This window comes from Ranitomeya variabilis, chromosome 4, assembly GCF_051348905.1.
Source record: "Ranitomeya variabilis isolate aRanVar5 chromosome 4, aRanVar5.hap1, whole genome shotgun sequence".
Classification (NCBI taxonomy): Eukaryota; Metazoa; Chordata; class Amphibia; order Anura; family Dendrobatidae; genus Ranitomeya; species Ranitomeya variabilis.
Genome location: NC_135235.1, coordinates 516,062,326 through 516,087,846, shown reverse-complemented (window position 1 = coordinate 516,087,846; position 25,521 = coordinate 516,062,326). Strand labels below are relative to the sequence as shown.

At 44.0% G+C, this 25,521-nt stretch overlaps 1 protein-coding gene across 5 annotated transcripts in view; it reads right to left on the bottom strand.

Annotated features, from left to right (window-relative positions):
• LOC143765461 (zinc finger protein 385C-like) overlaps nt 1-25,521 on the bottom strand; it is a 528,254-nt gene that overhangs the window by 3,235 nt on the left and 499,498 nt on the right. For all 5 annotated transcript variants that reach the window (XM_077252151.1, XM_077252149.1, XM_077252150.1 and 2 more), the window contains 3 exons: nt 9,353-9,670; nt 3,602-3,789; nt 634-732 (listed from right to left, as the gene is read on the bottom strand). In XM_077252151.1, the coding sequence (XP_077108266.1) occupies nt 634-732; nt 3,602-3,789; nt 9,353-9,670 (605 nt within the window). The remainder of the gene's footprint in view (nt 1-633; nt 733-3,601; nt 3,790-9,352; nt 9,671-25,521) is intronic.

Sequence of the window (25,521 nt, the reverse complement as noted above, 5' to 3'; positions counted from 1 at the left end):
CTTCGCGTCCCCCGCCGTCCGCTTCCTGCACTGACTGAGCGCCGGCCGTAAAGTGAAAGCACAGCACAGCGGTGACGTCATCGCTCTGCTGTTAGGGCCGGCACTCAGTCAGTGCAGGAAGCGGACGCCGGGGGACGCGAAGGTGAGTATGTAGCAACCCGATGTTTACCCTGGTTACCCAGGGACCTCGGCATCGTTGGTCGCTGGAGAGCGGTCTGTGTGACAGCTCTCCAGCGACCAAACAGCGACGCTGCAGCGATCGGCATCGTTGTCTGTATCGCTGCAGGGTCGCTTAGTGTGACGGTACCTTTATTAGATATATGAAACTGAAATAGCTGTTGCAAAAAAAAATTTTTTTATAAAACATTAAGCTTAAGATTAATAGGGGTGCCCAAACTTTTTCATATAACTGTATGTGCCAATATCTCTGAAGGGTTGCAGCTCACCGGAAGAGCCATTGGAGCCACTAACATGTTTTTCATATTGTTTGAAAAGGAAGTATTAGGCATTTTAATTTCTTTCTAAGGTAGTGTTCTGTTCTCTCATCTTGAAGACCCCTGTGCAGCCTCATTGGGTGCGCATACAATATATTCTCATTATTCTATAATCTAGATTAATTTTAGCCATACTCACCACCAATGCAGCATTCTTCTGCAACTTGCTAAATGGGCTATATTTAGGTTTTGGAGGTTTTCCAGCTAGTCTGTCTTTATGTCGTCTGCTGCTCATGTGCTGATAAGACACAAGAAAGGGCTTGTATGACACAAACTTCAAGAGATTACAACAATTGACGACTGTCCTTAAGGCCCCGTCTCACACAGCGACGCTGCAGCGATACAGACAACGATGCTGATCGCTGCAGCGTCGCTGTTTTGTCGCTGTGTGGTCGCTGGGGAGCTGTCACACAGACAGCTCTCTCCAGCGACCAACGATCAGGGGAACGACTTCGGCATAGTTGAAACTGTCTTCAACGATGCCGAAGTCCCCCTGCAGCACCCGGGTAACCAGGGTAAACATCGGGTTACTAAGCGCAGGGCCGCGCTTAGTAACCCGATGTTTACCCTGGTTACCAAAAAAAACAAACACTACATACTCACCATCTGTTGCCCGTCAGGTCCCTTGCCGTCCGCTTCCCGCTCTGACTGTGTGCCGCCGTACAGTGAGAGCAGAGCGCAGCGGTGACGTCACTGCTGTGCTCTCACTTTACGGCGGCAGTCAGAGCAGGAAGCAGACGCCAAGGGACCTGACGGGCATCAGATGGTGAGTATGTACTGTTTGTTTTTTTTTACATTTACGCTGGTAACCAGGGTAAACATCGGGTTACTAAGCGCGGCCCTGCGCTTAGTAACCCGATGTTTACCCTGGTTACCAGTGAAGACATCGCTGGATCGGTGTCACACACACCGATTCAGCGATGTCAGCGGGACCTCAACGACCAAAAAAAGGTCCAGGCCATTCCGACACGACCAGCGATCTCGCAGCAGGGGCCTGATCGCTGGTACATGTCACACATAGCGAGATCGCTACTGAGGTCGCTGTTGCGTCACAAAACTTGTGACTCAGCAGCGATCTCGCTAGCGATCTCGCTATGTGAGACGGGGCCTTTAGACTCATAGCTGCAATTTAGCTTAAATGAATTGTCTGGTTTAGAAAATCCAATTTAATATATTTTTAAGGATTTCTACAATAATAAACAGTTACTAGTGATTCTCCACTTATCAGGTTGTAGTCACACAATCAGGTAGAAAATGCAAACAAGACGAAGTAGAAAAAGCAAAGACAATACAATTGGTCAGTCACCATATCTTCTACTGTATGTCCCAATTGTGCAGACACCAAAGCAATAGATGTAAGGGTGCTTTCACACTGCGTTTTGTCACACATTCATTGGTTCTTACATCTGAATCCCCCAGCAGAATGGGATTTAGGCGTATGCGCCGACGGGGCCATAGACTATAATAGTAGAAAAAGATCATTAGCATAACTGAAAAAAGGTGCACAAGTAGGTTCCCAAACCTTAATCTTGTATAGACAACTTGGCACACTAGTGTGCCAAGTTGTGTATACAATAGACTGTAATGGAGCTCCAGTAGGCATATATGTCAGAGAGCACTTTCACGCTGTCAGCCTGTACGCACGAATCCCGCTTTGCGTTTTTGAGAGGGGGTTTCGGACGAAAGCCCAGGCGGGACCAACAAAGAGTGTGTGACAAAGGGTGCATTCACATTGGCCAATTGTCATGAATGAGCATTCCATATAAGGATTTCCTGATAATCAAGACAGTTTAAGAAAACAGACGATGATCTGACAAACTAGCGTCCGACACACTTGCTCGTTTGGTGAGTTTGTAGAGGGATGGGCATGTTGCTCATGCCCCTTGAGAAGCCTTTAGGTAATGTTGTACAGTGTAAAGTGTACTGTGTGATTCTCAATGTTCAGTGATGTTAAGGATAATGGCCACAAGATGGCAATAACGTTGTTATAGTCTGCCCAGCACCAGACAGTGAGTAGGGTAAAATAGAGTTAAGTCCAGAATTTTGCCCAGAGAGGAAGAGGCTTTGCAGCAGGATCAGAAAGGACTATCTGGTAGTTATTCAGAAAGAGCCCAAAGTGTGCAGAATAAAGACCTCAGGTCTAGTGTGAGCAGTGCTGCATGCAGTAGGTGTCCCTATGGCAAGAGAGGAACTAACAGAGCAGACAGTAAGAGCCTGAGAGAAGAGACAGCAGAGAAGAGAAGCTAGTAGCAGTCCGTAATCAGGACAGAGAGGGAGAGAAAGAATATTGGGGCCTGGGGCAAGAAGTCCAGCAGGACGGTACGGAATCTTCATCAGAGAGGTACGTACATCATTGTAGCTACTAAGCGTCTACAGCAGGGGTCTCAAACTGCATTCCTCGAGGGCCACAAACTGTGCATGTTTTCAAGATTTCCTTAGCATTGCACAAGGTGCTGGAATCATTTATGTGTGTAGGTGATTAAATTATCACCTGTGCAGTACAAGGAAATATGGAAAACATGACCTGTTCACGGCCCTTGAGGAATGCAGTTTGACACCTCTGGTCTACAGCAAAGAAAGTCAAGTATCACCATATTGGGACACATCTTCTTCTACGGAGAAATCACAGGATGAGTTGCTACAGGATGGAGTCTATGACTCTTGTGTACTGCAGCTGTGAGGGGTAGTAGCATAACACCTCGACCAGTGCAGTCCCCACAGAGGAAAAGGAGCTATAGCGTTACACCTCGACGGGACCTCCCACACACCCAGCCAGGACCCCCACTTTTGTTGAAAAGTGCCGGGGCGCAGGAGAAGAGTGCCTCGCCCATGGCTAACGTCCACCGCTCCATTACTGGTTAAATAACTTTCATGCTTTCTTAAAAATCAACTTTCTTTACAGCACATCATCCAGTGTAATCAGGATGTGCAGCCAAGAAGATTAACTGTCTATGTGCACAGAACAATCTATTAATGATCGTTCTGTGCGGATCAGAAGTGTGGTCGGCTAGTGAATCTGCTGAATTGAATCTTGGCTATTTATCGTTTTTAAAAATTACATGTACAGTATGTGATTTAGTCTCCAGAAGAAATACTGCGGACCTTACCTGTTTGAGCTGAGTTTCAGAATTGACATGGATCTCACACACAGGACAGTGAAATGCTTTATTCTGGATGCCAATGCTGGTCTTGTTGCCAATCCGTTTAGGCTTTCGGGTAGCACGGCTCAGTGTTTTTCCTCTTCCTCTTCTTGGGTGAGTGCTCTGTCCTTCCAGGATGGATTTGTGCTTGGCACCTTCAAAGAGACATGTTATTTTATACGTGTAGGTGTGTGTGTGTATATATATATATATATATATATATATATATATATACATACAGTATACACACTGTGTGCTGTATATATAAAAAGGCGAGAGACAGAGAGAGACATATATATTATGTATGCATATACAGTTCTCAGTATGAGTACACCCCTTTTGAAACGTAAGATTTTAATCACTATCTCACTGAACATAAGAGCAATTTCCAAAATTTTGACAATATTCAGTTTCATAGAACAATTTTTTTAACCGATAAAATGAAAGCAAGGTTAATAATATGACTTTCATTATAGAATGTTTCATTTTATTTAAATGAACTGATGGAAAAACAGTAAAGTTTGGCGCCCGTACAGAACACCTTTTATTCAGGCATGGACACCAAACACGTACATCATCAGGAAGTCTGTGTTACTGTTAGAGTTCTGCCCCCCTGAACAACGGGTGTTTGCTGCGCTGTCGTGCGCATGATAGACCATGCTCATGTCAACGCCCATTCCATTGAAGCCATTGTCTCCTGTAATAAAATAAAAATAAAAAACAACTATAGGCCTCACCTGTCTGTCAATATATCCCACGCCGTAATCCATATTTGGGAGATTAACAGTTTTCAACCTGAACGGTGCCAAGACTCGACTGTCCAGGCTGAGAACCACCGATGAATGAGCAGCATCAGTGAGCACCGGTGACGTTATTGAGGTTACCTCCGGTCACTGAGGCTGCATTTCCAGCTGGGCCCATGAACTGGGGGGACCTCAGTGAGATCACTGCTCATACAGTGAGAAACAGTGTATGTTTGGGCCCCCCATTCAAGTGAATGGGTTCCGGTTTCAGGTCCGGGTACTGTTCTGGTACCCAAACCCAAACTTTTTTGTAAACTCTTCGGCTGAACCCGCAAGACCTAAACATCCAGGGGTGTGCCCATCTCGAATTACGACATGTCAGATCAAAAACTACTACATCTAGTACACTATAGGAGCTCCAAGATTTTTAAGAACAGCACCAAGTCTTCTAGGCATGGAATAAACATGTTGGCGACAAATTGCAAAATCTTTTTCCACTCTTCAAGAACAACCTTTTAGAGCCTTTTGGACCATTATGTTGAAAAAGTGCACGCCTACCAAGGGAACGAAAGGGATGGTAGCATCTTTTCATTGAATATAAAGTAGTACACGTGAATTCGTGATACCATCAATGAAATGTGGCGGACCAACACCAGGAGCACTCATGGTCTTTTCTTTAATTTTTCTCATCAGAAAACGCTCTTGTTTAGGTGTTAACTTTCCTGGTCAACCTGGACGCCTCTGTGAGATGGTTGCAGTTCCATCTTTGAGTTCTGGCTAATAAGTACGGCCTTGCTTTTTGTAGCCTTCACCTTTCTTGTGTAAAGAAATTATTGTCTAGGTCTGGTGATATTTCTCTTCCACATGGTGCCATTGCTAATACAATGAATGGGAAGGGGATTTCTTTTTTTAAGTAACGCTTTTTATAGTAAACGGTCTGATGAACACCTTTTATTGAACAATTAACTGCGGTTGAATTCTTGTTAATTAGAACTTTGAAGTCTAAACTTTAGCTTTGCTCAAGGCTATACTCACACGTTGCATTTTTGCTGCATTTTCTTGATTTTTTTTATGCAAACTAAGACTTGCTTTTTACAGTATTAGCATAAGCTATGAGTTTTCAGAAATATCATGTATACACGTTTTTTTTCCTGATTGAATTAAAAAACTGCTGCATTTTGAAAATTGCAGCATGTCAATCCTTTCAGCATTTTTGTTCCAATAGAAAGCAATTAGTAACTGTAAAAAGCAGCAAAAAAGCTGTCAGTTTTTGCGGAGTCTTTGGTGAAAACACTTGTACAGCAGTACTGGGCAAAAGTTTTAGGTAGTTGTAGAAAAAATGCTTCAAGGTAAGAATGCATACAAACATAGAAGTGTTAATAGCTTATTTTTATCAATTAAAATGCAAATTTAATGAACAAATGATAAATCTAAATCAAAACAATTTGGTTTGAAGACCATTTGCCTTCAGAACAGCATCTGTTCTTATCGGTACACTTATACACAGCTTTTGAAGGAACTTGGCATAGAGGTTGTTCTATCCAGACATCTTGGGAGAGCTAATCACAGATCTGTGGATTTAGTAATTTGCAAATTCTTCTGTCTCTTCATGTAATTCCAGACAGACTCATGAGGTTGATATCCAAGCTTTTTGGGGGCCATATTATCACTTCAAGATTCTTTACGCTAAAGACCTCTCTTAATAACATTGCTGCATGTTCACGGTGACCGTAATTGGGACAGTGCTAACTCTAATATTAAAAACCTTACCTTTTGTCAAGTGACATGCATGTGTATAAGGGCTGAGATGGACTGGACCCAACTAGTGGACACACAGACATGGGACGCCACATCAATATAATGCCCATCTCAAAGGAAAGGCAGTCCACACACTATGCACATGATGCAAACAGACAGAAAAAAACCCACAGGTATGAACTGGGATATAAAATGGTGTGCATGCAGCGTGTAAGAGCACGTTCACAGTTGGCCGCTGAACAGAAAAAAAAAGATAGAAACATAATGATTAAATACTCTGCGGTAAATAACTAAATAGAATTGTGCATGAAAATAATATACGGTATTTGGTTAGTATGTTTTTTGATTAAAATAAAATGTGAAAGCCATCCCACCTCTTCACGATGACCGTAATTGAGACAGTCCTAACTCTGATATTAAAAACCTTACTGTTTGTAAGGTGGGCGAAATGTGCGCATCGGGGCAGAGGGACGGTACTTTACCACCGCCACTACTTGCTGATAACTTGGGTAATAACTTCATTTATATCACCTTCTTTTCATCTTACAATTCTGAATGCTTCTTTTCTACCAATATCTTTATAATGGGTTTGTGATTAGGTCGGTTATGATCTGTACCTACAGCAACATCAGATACTAAATTTCCCCTGTCACTACCATATGTACCCCAACAGCACTCTATGCATCCAGCTATACACCTTAAGGCTGGGATCACACTTGCTAGAAACGCACACGATTTTCGCATCTCAATACCTGGCACTGCCGCCGGCACTTGGGACTGCATGTATTTGTATGCAGCTGAGTGCTCCGGTCCGAGTGCCGACGGTAGTGCCAGGTATTGAGATGCGAAACTCGTGCGAGTTTCTCGCAAGTGTGATCCCGGCCTAGTAGGTCAGATTTTCTTTCTGGATGATAAAAAATGGTGAAAAAAAGACAGACAATATAATGCATATAATCACTTTATAGTGATATATTTATCTATTACAATAAGGTCTTGTGTAACATGTACAATTGATTATAAGTACTTCAATTTGTATTATACTTTTTTGGCACTATCTATGCACTTTAAACTTTGGACCTTTCTTTATAATATTATATATTCTTGATGAGATACTATGCTATTTTGTCTTAAAAATATGCCACTTCCACAGTTATTGAAGTCTATACTAATTACCATATTTTGCAAACTTCACTTTTAAGTCTCAGTCCCTCCTTTTTATTCTGCACCTTACTTATTTTAAAACATCTCTTTTTTTATCAATAATTTTCAATAAAAAAATATATATATTTTTTTAAAAATACACATTTGCAACACTCCGTTCCTACCCAAGGCTATCACATGCCTGGGTTGTTGAATGATATGGTTTACTTTTGGGAAGTGTTTTACCCATTGAAATGGGTTCATTGAATCATTAGGACATTATGCTATATAAATAGGGTATTTAATGATTATGTTCCTGTCTTTGTTTTTTTCTTTTTAGTGGAAAAATGTGAACGTGCGCTTACATGCTGCATGCACACCAGTTTATATCCCAGTTCATACCTTTAGGGTTATTCTCTGTCTGTTTGTATCATGTGCATGTAAAGATGTGGCCTGCCTTTCTTTGAGCTGAGCATTATATTGATCTCCCTCATCTGTGTTTCCACTAGTTGGGCCCACCCAGTCCATCTCAGCCCTTATACGCATGCATGTCACTTGACAAATAGTAAGGTTTTTAATTTTCTAGTTAGGCCTGTCCCAATTACGGTCACCGTGAACAGATGGGATGGCTTTCCCATTTTGTTGATCAAAAACATGTTAACTAAGTATCATAAATTATTTTCATGCACTATGCTACTATGCTATTTATTTACTGCAGGGTATTTAATCACTATGTTCCCGTCTCTTTTTTTTTATTCAGTGGCCAAGTGTGAACGTGCGCTTCCACGCTGCATGCACATCGAAAACCTGTAGCCTTCCCTGGTCTCAAGTCACATCATCCATAAACACTAGTGACCCAGTGCCATCGGAAGCCATGCATTCCCATGCCATCACACAGCCTCCCCCATGTTTTAGGAAGGATGTGGTATGTATTGGCTCATGAACCGAGCAAAGCCTTCTCCGTACTGTATTATTCAAATTATTTTGGTACAGGTTGATCTTCGCTTCATCGGTCTAAAGAATGCTTTTCAGGAACTGGGTTGGCTTCTTCACATGTTTTTGGCACAGTCTAATCTGGCCTATTTTTAAGGCTGAGTAATGTTTGCACCTTGTGGTGAACACTCTGCATTTCATCTCATGAAGTTTTCTCTTTAGGGTAGACTTAGAAACTGAAGCACCTACTTCCTGGAGAGTGTTCTTCACTTAGGTGGATGTTATGAAGGGGTTTTTCTTCATCATGGAAAAGATTTTGCAATCATCCACCACTATTGTCTCCGAAGAACGTCCGAAGGACGTCTCCGAAGAACGTCCAGGCCTTTAAGTTCCCAAGCTCACAAGTGCACTCTTTTTTCCAAAATGTACAAAACTGCTGTTGTGGCCACTCCTAACCTTTCTGCCATCTCTCTGATTGATTTCTTATTTTTTTAATCAGCATAATGATGGTCTGTTTCTATGCCATTGAGAACTCCGTTTACTACGTGTCATGGGTTCACAGCAACAGCTTCCAAATGCAAATGCCACATCTGGAATCAGCTCCAGACCTTTTACTTGCTTAACTGATGATGGATTAATGAGGGAAAAGCCAGTGCAGCCCATTAAAGAGCTTTTGATATAATTGTCCAATTACTTTTGGTATCTTTAAAAGGAGGTGGCTACATATTAAAGAACTCTTAATTCCTAAACCTGTTCTCCAATTAGCACGTGAATACCGTCAAATTAAATCTGAGCTTCTGGGCTTTAAACCCATATTGATTATATAACTGTAACTTGAATATGTTTTCATAAACAGCTAAAATTGCCAAAGCTTGTGTCTCTGTGTAAATATCTCTGGACCTAACTGTATATATACTTTTTTGTAAGAATAGCCAACTCTATCTTTATTTTGTGGCTAAAGTTGGGACTTAGGCTGTTAGAAACGTCTTTGACTTCAAAAGCCTAACACAGTGCCTTAAAGACATACGCCATTTTAGTCATGGACTGTAGGATGAAAGTCATGCTACTAAGGCAGTTCCCATTAGTGTGGGATATCTGTAAACCTCTATAATAGAGCATATCACAATGTTATGAACCCACTCACCAGCATTATGAGCCTCGAGTTGAGATGCTGAGTTCACAGTAACTTTGCATGTGGCGCAGTACAAATGTTCCCGAGTCTTACGACCTTTCTCATTGTCTTGTGCCAAAGCACAGCTATCCTCTGAACCCTTCTCAGAACTGTCTGGCACATCAGGGACCAAGGACCCAGCATCCAATAGTTCAGTAGAGCTGTCCGAATTCTCGGGAGAGTCACATTCCTCCTCATGGTCTGCGCTGGTCGGCTCTGGGGTTGGTGTGTGTGGACGGTCTTCTGCTACAACTTCCCTGAGCCTGCCAATTTCACTCTGTGATTCTACATCTACAAAAACAAAGCAATAATTATGTAACTAATAATATAATATTATAATTAAAATTCAAATTGTATCTAAGATCTGATTGTTACTGTATCACACTATTGGTGATTAAAGTTAAGGACCTCTGGTGATAAATGAACCTCCTCTCTCCACCTTCGCGCTTCCTCCTCTGTTCACAATTTAGTATCATACAAATCCACATTAGCAATACTTTGATGAGTACAAGAAGTTGGATGTGGACATTGATTTGGATAGAGTTTTGGATCCAATTAGTCTCTGTGAGTTCTAAAATTGCAAAAGCACTGGAATAGAAGTGTTGTAAAGGGAACATACTGTAGATACAAAATCCCTTCTACTTATTACACATGTTCTGTACCTTAAATCATGCTGAAAAGGAAGTTCACATGGTGTCTAATCTGAAAGCAGCATCTTATAGAGAGGGAGGAATTAAGTAGTTTGTAGTTCATAAACATGGTTTGTGGAGAAATATTCACTATAACTTGTATTTTATTCATATAATTTAATTCCTGCTTTCTCTATGCTAAGGAATCACATGGGCAATCCTTTCCAGTTACTGACATCCTTCTCTGTATGACTGTGCAATACAATAGATGTCAATTACTAAGTCTGATCACTGGATTCTTTAGAATAGGAAGAGTAGGAAAAAAAACTAAAAGTCATACAAAATAATTTTCCCACAAATGTACGCTGCTCAATGTTGAAATTGCAAATTTGTAAAGTCACGGCATTATGGAAATCACAGGATGCACAGACATGTTAATGATATGCAAATGTTGAAAAGATGGAACAAAAATGTTCAAAGCATCTCAATTTATTTAGTATCGATTATGAGGTCCATGGGCAGGAACACACGAACGTACACGTCTTTGCTAATAAAGTTGTCTAAGAGGTTAAAGAAGCACTCATCCAATCAAACAAAGTTTTTATCCTCTTAATATATTGCAATTATCATACTATATAGCACTGTGTACTTACAATTTCTCATTTTGCCTTTCTACGCAGCTAATTCTTCTCTTTTCTCTGTTTTATGTAGAAACGGGAAGTCTCTTTACACTGCATAAACACTAGTGTCCTAATCTATAGAACATGTCTACAACTGTGAAGATATGGTTTTATTTTTTATTGGGAAGCAAACAACAAAAAGGACAAAATAACTGAAAACTTCAGTGTGCATAACTATGCGTCCCCCTAAAGTCAGTACTTTGTAGAGCCTTCTTTTGCAGCAATTACAGCTGCAAGTTACTTTGGATAAGTCTCTATGTGCTTTCCTAATCTTGCCACTGAGATTTTTGCCCATTTCTCAAGGTAAAACTGCTCCAGCTCCTTCAAGTTAGATAGTTTCCTCTGGTGAACAGTAATCTTCAAGTCTGACCATAGATTCTCAATTGGATTAAGGTCTGGACTTTGAATAGGCCACTTCAAAACATTTACACGTTTCCAGTTAAACCACTGTTGCTTTAGCTGACAGACTGAAACAGGTTTTGCTCAATAATATCCCTGTATTTTGCACCATCCATCTTCCCCTCGATTCAGACCATTTTCCCTGACGCTACTGCTACTGAAAAACATCCCAACATGATGCTGCCACCACCATGTTTCACTGGTGGGGATGATGTTCTTGGGGTGATGAGCTGTGTTCAATTGGTGCCAGACACTGCGTTTTCCTTGGTGGCCAAAAAGTAGAATTTTGGTCTCATGGGACCGCAGTACCTTCTTCCTTACTATGAGATAGCGCTTACTGAGTGTGTTGGGGGACACTCACTTGACCACAATATTCAGGAACACAGGAACGGGTTTCTCACACAAACAGTCCATGCGGTTTATTTTTATGCAGCATAAACCGGGTCATGGACAGTTCATTATATACATTTTAACTCCGATACTTCATATATGGCTTTAACTCACAGTTCAGACACTACACCCGCCAGTCCTTCTCTGACTAGTTCCTGGGGGTGTCTGTGCGCCGTATCAATGTCTACTCACATAGCATCACGACATGAGATTGTAGTCTCTAAACACACTGGTCCTCCTCTGACCAGTTACTGTGGGTGACTGCACAGTTCATAGAAAATCCCTTTATCTGGAGTTACCTTTCTGGAGCTCCTGCTCCACACGCTTACTCTTTGTCAGTCCACACTCCTGGGAAGCAGCCTAACGGGAATCACTGTCCTTGTGACCAGGGCACTCATGACAGTCCAGACCTTCTGAAGGTCAGTAGCTCCCCAACGCAGTGCCATGCTGACCCTGCACATTCAGCCTTTCCATGTGCTATTCAGGATGTCCGTCCCCACCTGGGACCGTCCAACACACCATCCACGGCCTCTCCGTGTGCTATTCAGGATGTCCGTCCCCACTTGAGACCATCCAACACACAGGCCACCAGGCCCTAAAGCCTCACCACATGCTCTTCAGGGAGGTAGCACTCCCAACACATAGGCTTTTCTAGGACCTTGCACACGGATCATAGAGATCCAAACACTCTCCACCATGTGACCACACCATGGTCACATTATGTACCTGTTACCCCTCCCCTGGGGGGTGTGGTTAGTCAGACCCACCCAGCTCTACAACTAACCCTGTAAGCCTCCCTTTACAACTATACAAACACTGGAGGGACTACAGGTCCCAGAACAACAACATTACTCTGGCTTACAGCGCACACTCCCTGTGCAACACATACTGGCCATTTAAAATCATGCCAGACACTGCTTCATTATCACCATTACAGTTACGCCTCCATGCGTATCCTGAGGAGCACATGCAGCACCCCCTAGCTGTAACAGGGGTCACTGCATCACATTACATTTGGGGAATCTCCCACATGTCTTTTGGAAAACTGAAAACGAGCCTTACAATTTTTGCGTGTAAAGTAAAGGCTTTTTTTCTGCCCACTCTTCCAGGGTCACCTCTATGGAATGTATGGCTTATTGAGGTTGAATGGACAGATACTCCAGTCTCTGTTTGGGAACTCAGCAGTTCCTTCAGGGTTACCTTTGGTATCTGTGCTGCCTCTTTGATTAATGTCCACCTTTCCAGGGCTGAGAGTTTTGGTGGGCGGCCCTCTCTTTGCAGGTTTGTTGCGGTACTATATTCTTTCCATTTGATGATAATTGATTTGATGGTGCTCTGGAGGATCATCAGAGATTGGGATATTTGGAGATCTCCTTGGTCTTCATGGTGTTTGCTTAGTGGTGCCTCTTGCTTAACCCCTATCTGACATTAGACGTACTATCCCGTCGAGGTGGGGTGGGCCCATATGCCCACCGACGTGATAGTACGTTATAGCGCGGCCGATCGCGGCCGGGTGTCAGCAGACTATCGCAGCTGACATCCGGCACTATGTGCCAGAAGCAGTCATGGACCGCCCCCGGCACATTAACTCCCAGCACACTGCGATCAAACATGATTGCAGTGTTCCGGCGGTATAGGGAAGCATTGCGCAGGGAGGGGGCTCCCTGCGTGCTTCCCTGAGACCCCCGGAGCAACGCGAGGGTCTCCTACCTCCTCCTTCCTGCAGGCCCCGGACCCAAAATGGCCGCAGGGCTGCATCCGGGTCCTGCAGGGAGGTGGCTTACCAGAAGCTGTGGAGAGCTTTGTGGGTGAGAACAAGTACTTTGAATTGTATCCTGTAATGAATGGGCAGCCAGTGTAACGACTGGCGAAGAGCGGATGAGTCCGAATAACGATTAGCCAGATGAATGACCCTGGCTGCTGCATTAAGGATAGACTGGAGAGGGGACCGTTGAGTGAAGGGGAGGCCAATTAATAGAGCATTGCAGTAGTCCAGGCGGGAGTGGATCAGGGCGACAGTGAGGGTTTTTGTTGTTTCCATGGTGAGAAAAGGGCGGATTCTAGAGATGTTCTTTAGGTGTAAGCGGCACGAGCGGGCAAGAGATTGTATATGGGAGGTGAAGGAGAGATCGGAGTCAAACATAACACCCAGACAGTGCACCTGCTGCCGGGGTGTTATTATGGTGCCACCCACGGAGAGGGAAATGTCAGATTTAGGGAGGTTAGTAGATGGCGGGAGCAGAAGAAGTTCAGTTTTGGAGAGGTTGAGTTTCAGATAGAGAGCGGACATGATGTTGGAGACTGCAGACAGACAGTCAGTGGCGTTCTGTAGTACAGCGGGGGTAAGGTCAGGGGATGACGTGTATAGTTGTGTGTCATCGGCAAAAAGATGGTACTGAAAGCCAAATCTGCTGATGGTCTGTCCAATTGGGGCTGTGTATAGGGAGAAAAGGGGGCCAAGGACTGAGGCCTGAGGTACCCCGGCAGTGAGAGGAAGAGAAGATGAAGTGGAGCCAGAGAACAAAACACTGAAGGAGCGGTCAGAAAGATAGGAAGAGAACCAGGAGAGAGCAGTGTCCTTAATGCCTAGTGACTGGAGCCTAGAGAGTAGGAGAGGGTGGTCAACAGTGTCGAAAGCTGCAGAAAGGTCGAGAAGAATGGGCAAAGAGTGGTCACCGTTACGTTTTCCTGTCAGAAGGTCATTGGTCACTTTGATGAGTGCAGTTTCTGTCGAATGTAGGGGGCGGAAACCGGACTGTGAAGGGTCTAGGAGGGAGTGGAGACGTAACGTGTAAGGCGGGAGAAGATCAGGCGCTCCAAGAGTTTAGAGATGAAGGGGAGATTGGAGACTTGTCTGTAGTTGTTTGTGCAGGATGGGTCGAGGGAGGGTTTCTTTAGTAATGGAGTAATGATAAGAGTGTTTGAAGGAGGAGGGGAAAATGCCAGAGGAGAGGGTGTTATGGTTTCCAATGGCAAGGAAACATCAGAAGCATAGAATAAACGGACGAGCTCTCGGGTGATGGAAACTAGAGCTGACCGCAATGCTAAACCTACACACCACACTAGAAGTAGCCAGGGGGCATTCCTGCGTTGTCTCTAGATGCCGCGCGCCAGCCGGAGAACTAACTACCCCTGGTAGAAGAAAACACAGTCCTGGCTTGCCTCCAGAGAATGTCCCCACAGGAGATAGCAGCCCCCCACATATAATAACGGTGAGAGCAGATGAAAAGACACACGTAGTATGAAAGCAGATTTAGCACAGAGAGGCCCGCTAACTAAATAGCAGAAAGATACAACAGAGGACTTCGCGGTCAGCTGCAAAACCCTTCAAAACACCATCCTGAAATTACCTTAACTCATGTGACAACTCATGCCACTGGAGTGGTAATTTCAGCCCAACAAGAGCTTCCAGCTGCAGAGATTCACATAAGTGCAAACTGGACAAAACATACAAAAATAGACTTAAGGACTAAAGTGTCCAACTTAGCTGAGCAGAAAACTGGGAGCAGGAACATGCAACAGAATCACTCTGGATACATTGATGGCCAGCATAAAAATGACTGAAGAGCAAGGTTAAATAGGATACTCCCACATCCTGATAGGAACAGGTGAACTGAGAAGGCAAAGCTTGCAGGACACCAGTACCACAAGAGACCACCGGGGGAGCCCACGAACCGAATCACAACAGTACCCCCCCCTTAAGGAGGGGGCACCGAACCCTCACAAGAACCACCAGGGCGATCTGGATGAGCCCTATGAAAGGCACGGACCAAATCAGAAGCATGAACATCAGAAGCTGTAACCCAAGAATTATCCTCTTGACCGTAGCCCTTCCATTTCACCAGATATTGAAGTCTCCGTCTGGAAACACGGGAGTCCAAGATTTTCTCCACCACGTACTCCAATTCACCCTCAACCAGCACAGGAGCAGGAGGCTCAACAGAAGGCACAAGTGGTACCTCATACCTCCGCAATAATGACCGATGGAAGACATTATGGATAGCAAAGGATGCTGGGAGGTCCAAACGAAAAGACACAGGGTTAAGAATTTCCAAAATCTTATAAGGACCGATGAACCGAGGCTTAAACTTAGGAGAAGAGACCCTCATAGGGACAAAACGGGAGGACAACCACACCAAGTCCCCAACACGAAGACGAGGACCAACACGACGATGGCGATTAGCAAAACGTTGAGTCCTCTCCTGGGACAACTCCAAATTGTCCACCACCTGCCCCCAAATACGATGCAACCTATCCACCATGGTATCCACTCCAGGACAATCCGAAGACTCCACCTGACCAGATGAAAAACGAGGATGGAACCCTGAATTGCAAAAGAAAGGGGAGACCAAAGTGGCAGAACTGGCCCGATTATTAAGGGCAAACTCAGCCAACGGCAAAAAGGAGACCCAGTCATCCTGATCAGCAGACACGAAACACCTCAAATAAGTCTCCAAGGTCTGATTAGTACGTTCCGTCTGGCCATTTGTCTGGGGATGAAATGCAGACGAAAAAGACAAATCAATGCCCATCCTGGCACAAAACGCCCGCCAAAATCTGGACACAAACTGGGATCCCCTGTTTAATTCGCACCAAATTATACGCACCGCGAAGATCAATCTTAGAGAACCACTTTGCCCCCTCAATGCGAGCAAATAAATCTGTCAGCAATGGCAAAGGATACTGATACTTGACTGTGATCTTATTCAAGAGTCTATAATCAATACAAGGTCTCAAAGAACCATCGCTTTTAGCTACGAAAAAGAACCCCGCTCCAAGAGGAGACGAAGAAGGACGAATATGTCCCTTTTCCAAGGACTCCCTAATATACTCTCGCATGGCAGCATGTTCAGGTACAGACAGATTGAATAGACGACCCTTAGGAAATTTACTGCCAGGGATCAAATCTATGGCGCAATCGCAATCTCTGTGAGGAGGAAGAGAATTAAGAGTAGATTCCTCAAAAACCTCACGATAATCAGACAAAAACTCAGGAATTTCAGAGGGAATAGATGAAGCAATGGAGACCAAAGATGTGTCCCCATGATTTCCCTGACATCCCCAGCTTAGTACAGACATTGTTTTCCAGTCAAGGACTGGGTTATGAGTTTGCAACAATGGCAATCCCAGCACCAACACATCATGTAGATTATACAGTACAAGGAAGCGAATCACCTCTTGATGGTCTGGAGTCATACGCATAGTCACTTGTGTCCAGTATTGTGGTTTATTACTAGCCAATGGTGTAGAATCAATACCCTTTAAAGGTATAGGAACTTCCAGAGGCTCTAGATCAAACCCACAGCGCCTGGCAAAGGACCAATCCATAAGACTCAAAGCGGCGCCAGAATCCACATACGCATCCGCAACAATAGAAGATAACGAACAAATTAGAGTTACAGACAAAATAAACTTGGACTGCAAAGTGCCAATAGCAGAGGATTTATCAACTTTCTTTGTTCGTTTAGAGCATGCTGATATAACATGAGTAGAATTTCCACAATAGAAGCACAAATGATTTTTGCGCCTATAAATCTGTCGTTCGCTTCTGGACAGAAAGCTATCACATTGCATACTCTGTGGTGCCTCTTCAGAAGACACCGCCAACTGGTGCACAGGTTTGCGTTCCCGTAAACGCCGATCAATCTGAATTGCCATTGTCATGGACTCATTCAGACCAGTAGGCGCAGGAAACCCCACCATGACGTCTTTTACAGCATCAGAGAGACCTTCTCTGAAAATTGCCGCCAGAGCGCACTCATTCCACTGAGTAAGCACAGACCATTTTCGAAATTTTTGGCAATATATTTCGGCTTCATCTTGCCCCTGAGAGAGGGCTATTAGGGCTTTCTCAGCCTGAATCTCCAAATTTGGTTCCTCATAAAGCAACCCCAAAGCCAGAAAAAACGCATCCACATTGAGCAACGCAGAATCCCCTGGTGCCAATGAAAATGCCCAATTTTGGGGGTCACCCCGCAGTAAAGAAATAACAATTTTTACTTGCTGGGCAGGATCTCCACCACGTACTCCAATTCACCCTCAACCAGCACAGGAGCAGGAGGCTCAACAGAAGGCACAAGTGGTACCTCATACCTCCGCAATAATGACCGATGGAAGACATTATGGATAGCAAAGGATGCTGGGAGGTCCAAACGAAAAGACACAGGGTTAAGAATTTCCAAAATCTTATAAGGACCGATGAACCGAGGCTTAAACTTAGGAGAAGAGACCCTCATAGGGACAAAACGGGAGGACAACCACACCAAGTCCCCAACACGAAGACGAGGACCAACACGACGATGGCGATTAGCAAAACGTTGAGTCCTCTCCTGGGACAACTCCAAATTGTCCACCACCTGCCCCCAAATACGATGCAACCTATCCACCATGGTATCCACTCCAGGACAATCCGAAGACTCCACCTGACCAGATGAAAAACGAGGATGGAACCCTGAATTGCAAAAGAAAGGGGAGACCAAAGTGGCAGAACTGGCCCGATTATTAAGGGCAAACTCAGCCAACGGCAAAAAGGAGACCCAGTCATCCTGATCAGCAGACACGAAACACCTCAAATAAGTCTCCAAGGTCTGATTAGTACGTTCCGTCTGGCCATTTGTCTGGGGATGAAATGCAGACGAAAAAGACAAATCAATGCCCATCCTGGCACAAAACGCCCGCCAAAATCTGGACACAAACTGGGATCCCCTGTTTAATTCGCACCAAATTATACGCACCGCGAAGATCAATCTTAGAGAACCACTTTGCCCCCTCAATGCGAGCAAATAAATCTGTCAGCAATGGCAAAGGATACTGATACTTGACTGTGATCTTATTCAAGAGTCTATAATCAATACAAGGTCTCAAAGAACCATCGCTTTTAGCTACGAAAAAGAACCCCGCTCCAAGAGGAGACGAAGAAGGACGAATATGTCCCTTTTCCAAGGACTCCCTAATATACTCTCGCATGGCAGCATGTTCAGGTACAGACAGATTGAATAGACGACCCTTAGGAAATTTACTGCCAGGGATCAAATCTATGGCGCAATCGCAATCTCTGTGAGGAGGAAGAGAATTAAGAGTAGATTCCTCAAAAACCTCACGATAATCAGACAAAAACTCAGGAATTTCAGAGGGAATAGATGAAGCAATGGAGACCAAAGATGTGTCCCCATGATTTCCCTGACATCCCCAGCTTAGTACAGACATTGTTTTCCAGTCAAGGACTGGGTTATGAGTTTGCAACCATGGCAATCCCAGCACCAACACATCATGTAGATTATACAGTACAAGGAAGCGAATCACCTCTTGATGGTCTGGAGTCATACGCATAGTCACTTGTGTCCAGTATTGTGGTTTATTACTAGCCAATGGTGTAGAATCAATACCCTTTAAAGGTATAGGAACTTCCAGAGGCTCTAGATCAAACCCACAGCGCCTGGCAAAGGACCAATCCATAAGACTCAAAGCGGCGCCAGAATCCACATACGCATCCGCAACAATAGAAGATAACGAACAAATTAGAGTTACAGACAAAATAAACTTGGACTGCAAAGTGCCAATAGCAGAGGATTTATCAACTTTCTTTGTTCGTTTAGAGCATGCTGATATAACATGAGTAGAATTTCCACAATAGAAGCACAAATGATTTTTGCGCCTATAAATCTGTCGTTCGCTTCTGGACAGAAAGCTATCACATTGCATACTCTGTGGTGCCTCTTCAGAAGACACCGCCAACTGGTGCACAGGTTTGCGTTCCCGTAAACGCCGATCAATCTGAATTGCCATTGTCATGGACTCATTCAGACCAGTAGGCGCAGGAAACCCCACCATGACGTCTTTTACAGCATCAGAGAGACCTTCTCTGAAAATTGCCGCCAGAGCGCACTCATTCCACTGAGTAAGCACAGACCATTTTCGAAATTTTTGGCAATATATTTCGGCTTCATCTTGCCCCTGAGAGAGGGCTATTAGGGCTTTCTCAGCCTGAATCTCCAAATTTGGTTCCTCATAAAGCAACCCCAAAGCCAGAAAAAACGCATCCACATTGAGCAACGCAGAATCCCCTGGTGCCAATGAAAATGCCCAATTTTGGGGGTCACCCCGCAGTAAAGAAATAACAATTTTTACTTGCTGGGCAGGATCTCCAGCAGAATGAGATCTCAACGAAAGAAACAATTTACAATTGTATTTAAAATTTAGAAAACAAGATCGATCTCCAGAAAAAAACTCCGGTATAGGAATTTTAGGTTCAGACCGAGGAGCATGTAACAAAAAATCTTGTATATTCTGAACTTTAGAGGCAAGATTATTCAAATTGGTAGCCAGACTCTGGGGATCCATATTTCAACAGATAAAGTCTGAGCCATTCAGGGGTTAAGAGGAGAGGAAAACAGGAGACTGCAATTAGAGCTGGAGTGCAACTTCAGAGGAAGGGAAAAAAAAAAAAAAAAAGATTTCACACAGTTCCTTTTCTCTCCTGCTTCAGCCTATAGTTTAAACATTTGGGCTGGCCATACTGTTATGGTTTCCAATGGCAAGGAAACATCAGAAGCATAGAATAAACGGACGAGCTCTCGGGTGATGGAAACTAGAGCTGACCGCGATGCTAAACCTACACACCACACTAGAAGTAGCCAGGGGGCATTCCTGCGTTGTCTCTAGATGCCGCGCGCCAGCCGGAGAACTAACTACCCCTGGTAGAAGAAAACACAGTCCTGGCTTGCCTCCAGAGAATGTCCCCACAGGAGATAGCAGCCCCCCACATATAATAACGGTGAGAGCAGATGAAAAGACACACGTAGTATGAAAGCAGATTTAGCACAGAGAGGCCCGCTAACTAAATAGCAGAAAGATACAACAGAGGACTTCGCGGTCAGCTGCAAAACCCTTCAAAACACCATCCTGAAATTACCTTAACTCATGTGACAACTCATGCCACTGGAGTGGTAATTTCAGCCCAACAAGAGCTTCCAGCTGCAGAGATTCACATAAGTGCAAACTGGACAAAACATACAAAAATAGACTTAAGGACTAAAGTGTCCAACTTAGCTGAGCAGAAAACTGGGAGCAGGAACATGCAACAGAATCACTCTGGATACATTGATGGCCAGCATAAAAATGACTGAGGAGCAAGGTTAAATAGGATACTCCCACATCCTGATAGGAACAGGTGAACTGAGAAGGCAAAGCTTGCAGGACACCAGTACCACAAGAGACCACCGGGGGAGCCCACGAACCGAATCACAACAGAGGGAGAGATTAAAGATTGTAGTTAGGTGAGTTGTGACGACTGGAAAGAGAGAATGGAGGAGGTGTGAGGGAATGGGGTCTGTGGGGCATGTAGTCGGACGAGGAGAGGAGCCTGGAGACTTCTTATTCTGTGATGGGATCGAATGTGGAGAGTGAGCCAGGGGAGATGCAGGGAGGGATGGGAGTCACAGCACTTGGTGTCTGGGAGTGGATTTCCTGACGGATATTGTCTATTTTCTCTATAAAGTGGGAGGCCAGGTCATCAGCACAAATGTCTGTGATAGGGGCTTGTGCTTTTGGCCTGAGGAGGGAGTAAAAGGTGTCAAAAAGTTTCTTGGGGTTGTTGGATAGTGAGGAGATCAGGGTGGTGAAGTAGGTCTCTTTGGCAAGGTGAAGGGCAGAGTTATAGGTCCTAAACATAAATTTGAAGTGTATGAAGTCTTCTGGTGTGCGTGTTTTCCTCCATAAGCGTTCAGCACACCTAGAGCATCGCTGGAGAAATCGGGTTTGCGATGTGAGCCAGGGCTGTTTCACTCTGTGTTTGGAGGTTCTGAGGGTGAGGGGAGCTACATGGTCAAGGGTGCTTCTAAGAGTGTCATTGAAGTGATGTACAGCCAGATCAGGACAGGAAAAAGAAGAGATTGGGGACAATGATGAGTGTAGGGAGCATGTAGATTTCTGAATGTATGGTAGATAGGAGTGTGCTGGGGTGGGCGAGGATTTGTGAGTGTAAAGGAGAGAATGTTGTGGTCAGAGAAGGGAAGCGGTAAGTTATCTAGGTAGGAGATTGAGCAGAGCCGGGCGAAGACCAGGGTGTTACCGCCTTTGTGTGTTTCAGAGGTTGAGAGCTGTGAGAGGCCGAGCGAAGTGGTTAGTGATAGAAGATGGGACGCTGATGTGGAAGTGGGGCTGTTAATGGGGATGTTGAAGTCTCCCAGGATAAGGGTTGGGAGTTCTGAGGACATGAAGTGCGGCAGCCAGGCAGAGAAATAGTCCAGGAGTGGGTGGGTGAGCCTGGGGGCTGGTATATGACCACTACTCTGAGGGAGAGGGGACGGAAGAGCCTGATGGTGTGGACCTCAAAAGAAGGGAATGAGAGTGATGGAACTGGGGGGATGACCTGAAAGGTGCATTGAGGGGAGAGACGTATGCCGACTCCGCCACCATGTCTGTTTGTGGGTCTCGGGGAATGTGAGAATTGTAAGCCACGATGGGAAATGGCAGCAGGAGAGACAGTGTCAGAATCCTGAATCCAGGTTTCCGTGAGGGTCAACAGATTCAGAGATGTGACATATAAAGGTAAATATTTGCACCAGAATTTTTTAGGGGCTTCATAGCAAAAGGGGTAAATACATATGCACATGCCAATTTTAAAAATTTTTATCCCATAAATTTAATTTTTGCCTATATTTTTCTCACATACTGCCACCAGCTTAGACTATTTAGTGCTGATGCATCACACACAAATCGAATTACAAAAATATTTAAACACAGGTTGTAATGTTACAAAATAGGTAAAAAGCCAAAAGGATAAATACTTTGCAGGCCACTGTACATACTAATTATTGTCTTGTCAGCTGACTTATACCCATATAGGGTCTCCACGTAGAATGTAAGTCCGCAAGGACAGGGTCCTCTCCCCTCTGTACCAGTCTGTAATTGTAAATTTGTTTACTGTAAATGATATCTATAACCCTGTATGTAACCCTATCTCATGTACAGCACCATGGAATTAATAGTGCTATATAAATTAATAATAATAATAATAATAATAATAATGACAACAATGTACCTGACTTGAATAGTATATTGAATTAGAGGGGTTTTTTTTGTAGTGTAAGTCCAAGTAATTTTATATCTGAGCACACAAGATATTTTTAATTTTGTTCTAGCACTCACTTAACTCAGTATTCATTTTACATGTTTTCTGGCCAAAATCTCTATTATAGTGAACTTGTGGATGAGAGGGGGGTCACCATTAAATGGTTACATTTGCTCTCCTTTTACCCTTCGTCTGCAGCGACATTTACCAGTTCCGTTAGTAAAAGCCGAAGCTAGGGAAGAGAATTTGTGACATTTTCTGAAAGCTTCCTTCAAGTACGTGGAAACAACAGGGACTGGATCCCTGCTGGGACAATCAAGCAATTATCTCCACCACCAAGTTCAAAAGCAATTAACAAATACTTCTCTGGGCTTATCTCCATCCTCCGACATGGGGTATGTTAACTTCCATGACGGACATCAAAGAGGATTCTCTCCCTTGTATTACCGTAAAGCTTGATATTTTTTATATTAGACTCAGTGAATGAGCGAGAGGGAGAATTCAAGTTATGTAAGAAAGATTTGGAGATTGGAATTAATGTAACTGTTAAATATTCAGCAATTCTTTATTAAAACCTCGTACAGCCAGCTATGGCTGATTCTTCAGTGGTTTCCGCGCTGGAGGCTCTTTTTGTTTATTGTGTTTTGCTGACCATTTTTAGGGAATCTTTATATAAACTTCTAGCAATGAAGCACATAGAGCTTGTTTGCTTTCAAAAGCCCCATTTCAGATTGCAGATGGCACGCAATGGTACCAATGAAAACTACATCTTACCTTGAAAAAAAACCACACATTGACATAAAGCTGTTAAACGTATTACTTTCAGAACATGGCGACACATAAATGATTTTATTTTTCCAACAGTGTATTTAATGTAAAAAATGAATGAAACACAAATAAAACAATATAAATTTGGTATCACCATAACTGTACTTACCCACCGAATGGAGATAATACGTTGCGTGTGCCACAATGTGTACAGTGTCAAATTTAATCTAGAAAAAATGGTGTGGCTGCTTTTTTCTATGGCTTCCCATACAGAATAAAAGTTGAGTAATAAGTTATATTTACCCCAAAATAACATCACTGATAAATACAGCTTATTCCACACAAAAAACCCTGATATAGTTACATAAAAAAAAATTAAGTGTGTTCTTTGAATATATCACAGCAAAAAAAAAAAAGTTTCATCCTGAAGATCCAGTGATGGTCAGTCCTGAAGAGGTGAATGTGCCTTGTGCTGTATGGTGATTACAGTCCGGCATTGCTATTCTAAATAGTCACGCAGGCCGGTCTTCAGACCCTTGCTGCTTATGTGACTTCCCCTTTCCTCCTCTAGGTCTCAGATACGCTGATGCTTTGTTTTCCCCACCCGTTTAGTGCATGCTCTGCTCGCCTCCATTGCTGTATCTGTTTACATGTTATTTCTGTATGTTTTTGCTTATATTATAATTATTTATTTATATAGCACCATTGATTCCATGGTGCTGTACATGAGACGGGGTTACATACAAATTACAGATATCACTTACAGTAAGCAAACTAACAATGACAGACTGGTACAGAGGGGCGAGGACCCTGCCCTTGCGGGCTTACATTCTACAGGATGGTGGGGAAGGAGACAGTAGGTCGGGGGTTGCAGGAGCTCCGGTGGTGGTGAGGAGGTAGCGGGGTCAGTGCAGGTTGTCACTTAAAAATCTACACTTTATGAAGCTGAACCAGAGACCATATTGTTGTATCTTAGTATGGATACATTAAAGGGAACCTGTCACCCCCAAATTTGAAGGTGAGCTAAGCCCACTGGCATCAGGGGCTTATCTACAGCATTCTGTAATGCTGTAGATAATCCCCCGATGTATCCTGAAAGATGAGAAAAAGAGGTTAGATAATACTCACCCAGGGGAGGTCCCGCTGCCCTGCTGATGGGTGTCGCGGTCCGGTCCGGTGCCTCCCATCTTCTTACGATGAAGTCCTCTGCTTGTCTTCACGCTGCAGCTCCGGCGCAGGTGTACTTTGTCTGCCCTGTTGAGGGCAAAGTACTGCAGTGCGCAGGCACCGGGAAAGGTCAGAGAGGCCCGGCGCCGGCGCACTGCAGTACTTTGCTCTGCCCTCAACAGGGCAGACAAAGTATGCCTGCATCGGAGCTGCAGCGTGAAGACAAGAAGAGGACGTCATCGTAAGAAGATGGGAGGCCCCTGGACCGGACCGCAACGCCCATTGGATCGGACCGCCCACCCAGGTGAGTATAATCTAACCTCTTTTTCTCATCTTTCAGGTTACATTGGGGGCTTATTTACAGCATTCCAGAATGCTGTAGATAAGCCTCTGATGTCGGTGGGCTTAGCTCACCTTCGATTTTGGGGGTGACAGGTTCCCTTTAATTCCATGTATTACTAGTATTAGCAGCCATTTTGTTTTCTTTTTTTTTCATTCTTGTCTTCAGTGAGCCATCCCTTTTTTTAATTTTTCCATCGACATGGGCAGTATGAGTTATCGTTTTTGCTGGAGCAGTTGTAGGTTTGGAGACCACAATTTAAAGGAATCTGGTGGTAGAATTTACTCCTAGAAGGGGTTAGGATTGCCTTAAAGTGACTTTGTTGGAACAGTCATTTTGTGCTGATGAAGTACAGGCGCTCGGTGCTTCACGATGGGGCTAATTATTTAAATACACCTTCCAACCTGCGACCCTACGTAGCCAGAGCTGTCAATCACAGATGAGGGGGGAGCAGATAAATGGAAAACAAGCAGGTGTGAATGTGCACTTAATGTGCCTGTCAGCAGATTTTGCCGCTATAAGATGCGGCCACTGCCTTTCGGGGCTTATATACAGCATTCTGTAATGCTGTAGATAAACCCCCGATCCGACCTGTAAGTGAAGAAAAATTTGTTTTATTATGCTCACCCGGGGGGTGGCCCGGTCCGATGGGTGTTGCAGGTCGGGGTCTGGCACTTCCCATCTTCTTGTGATGCTGC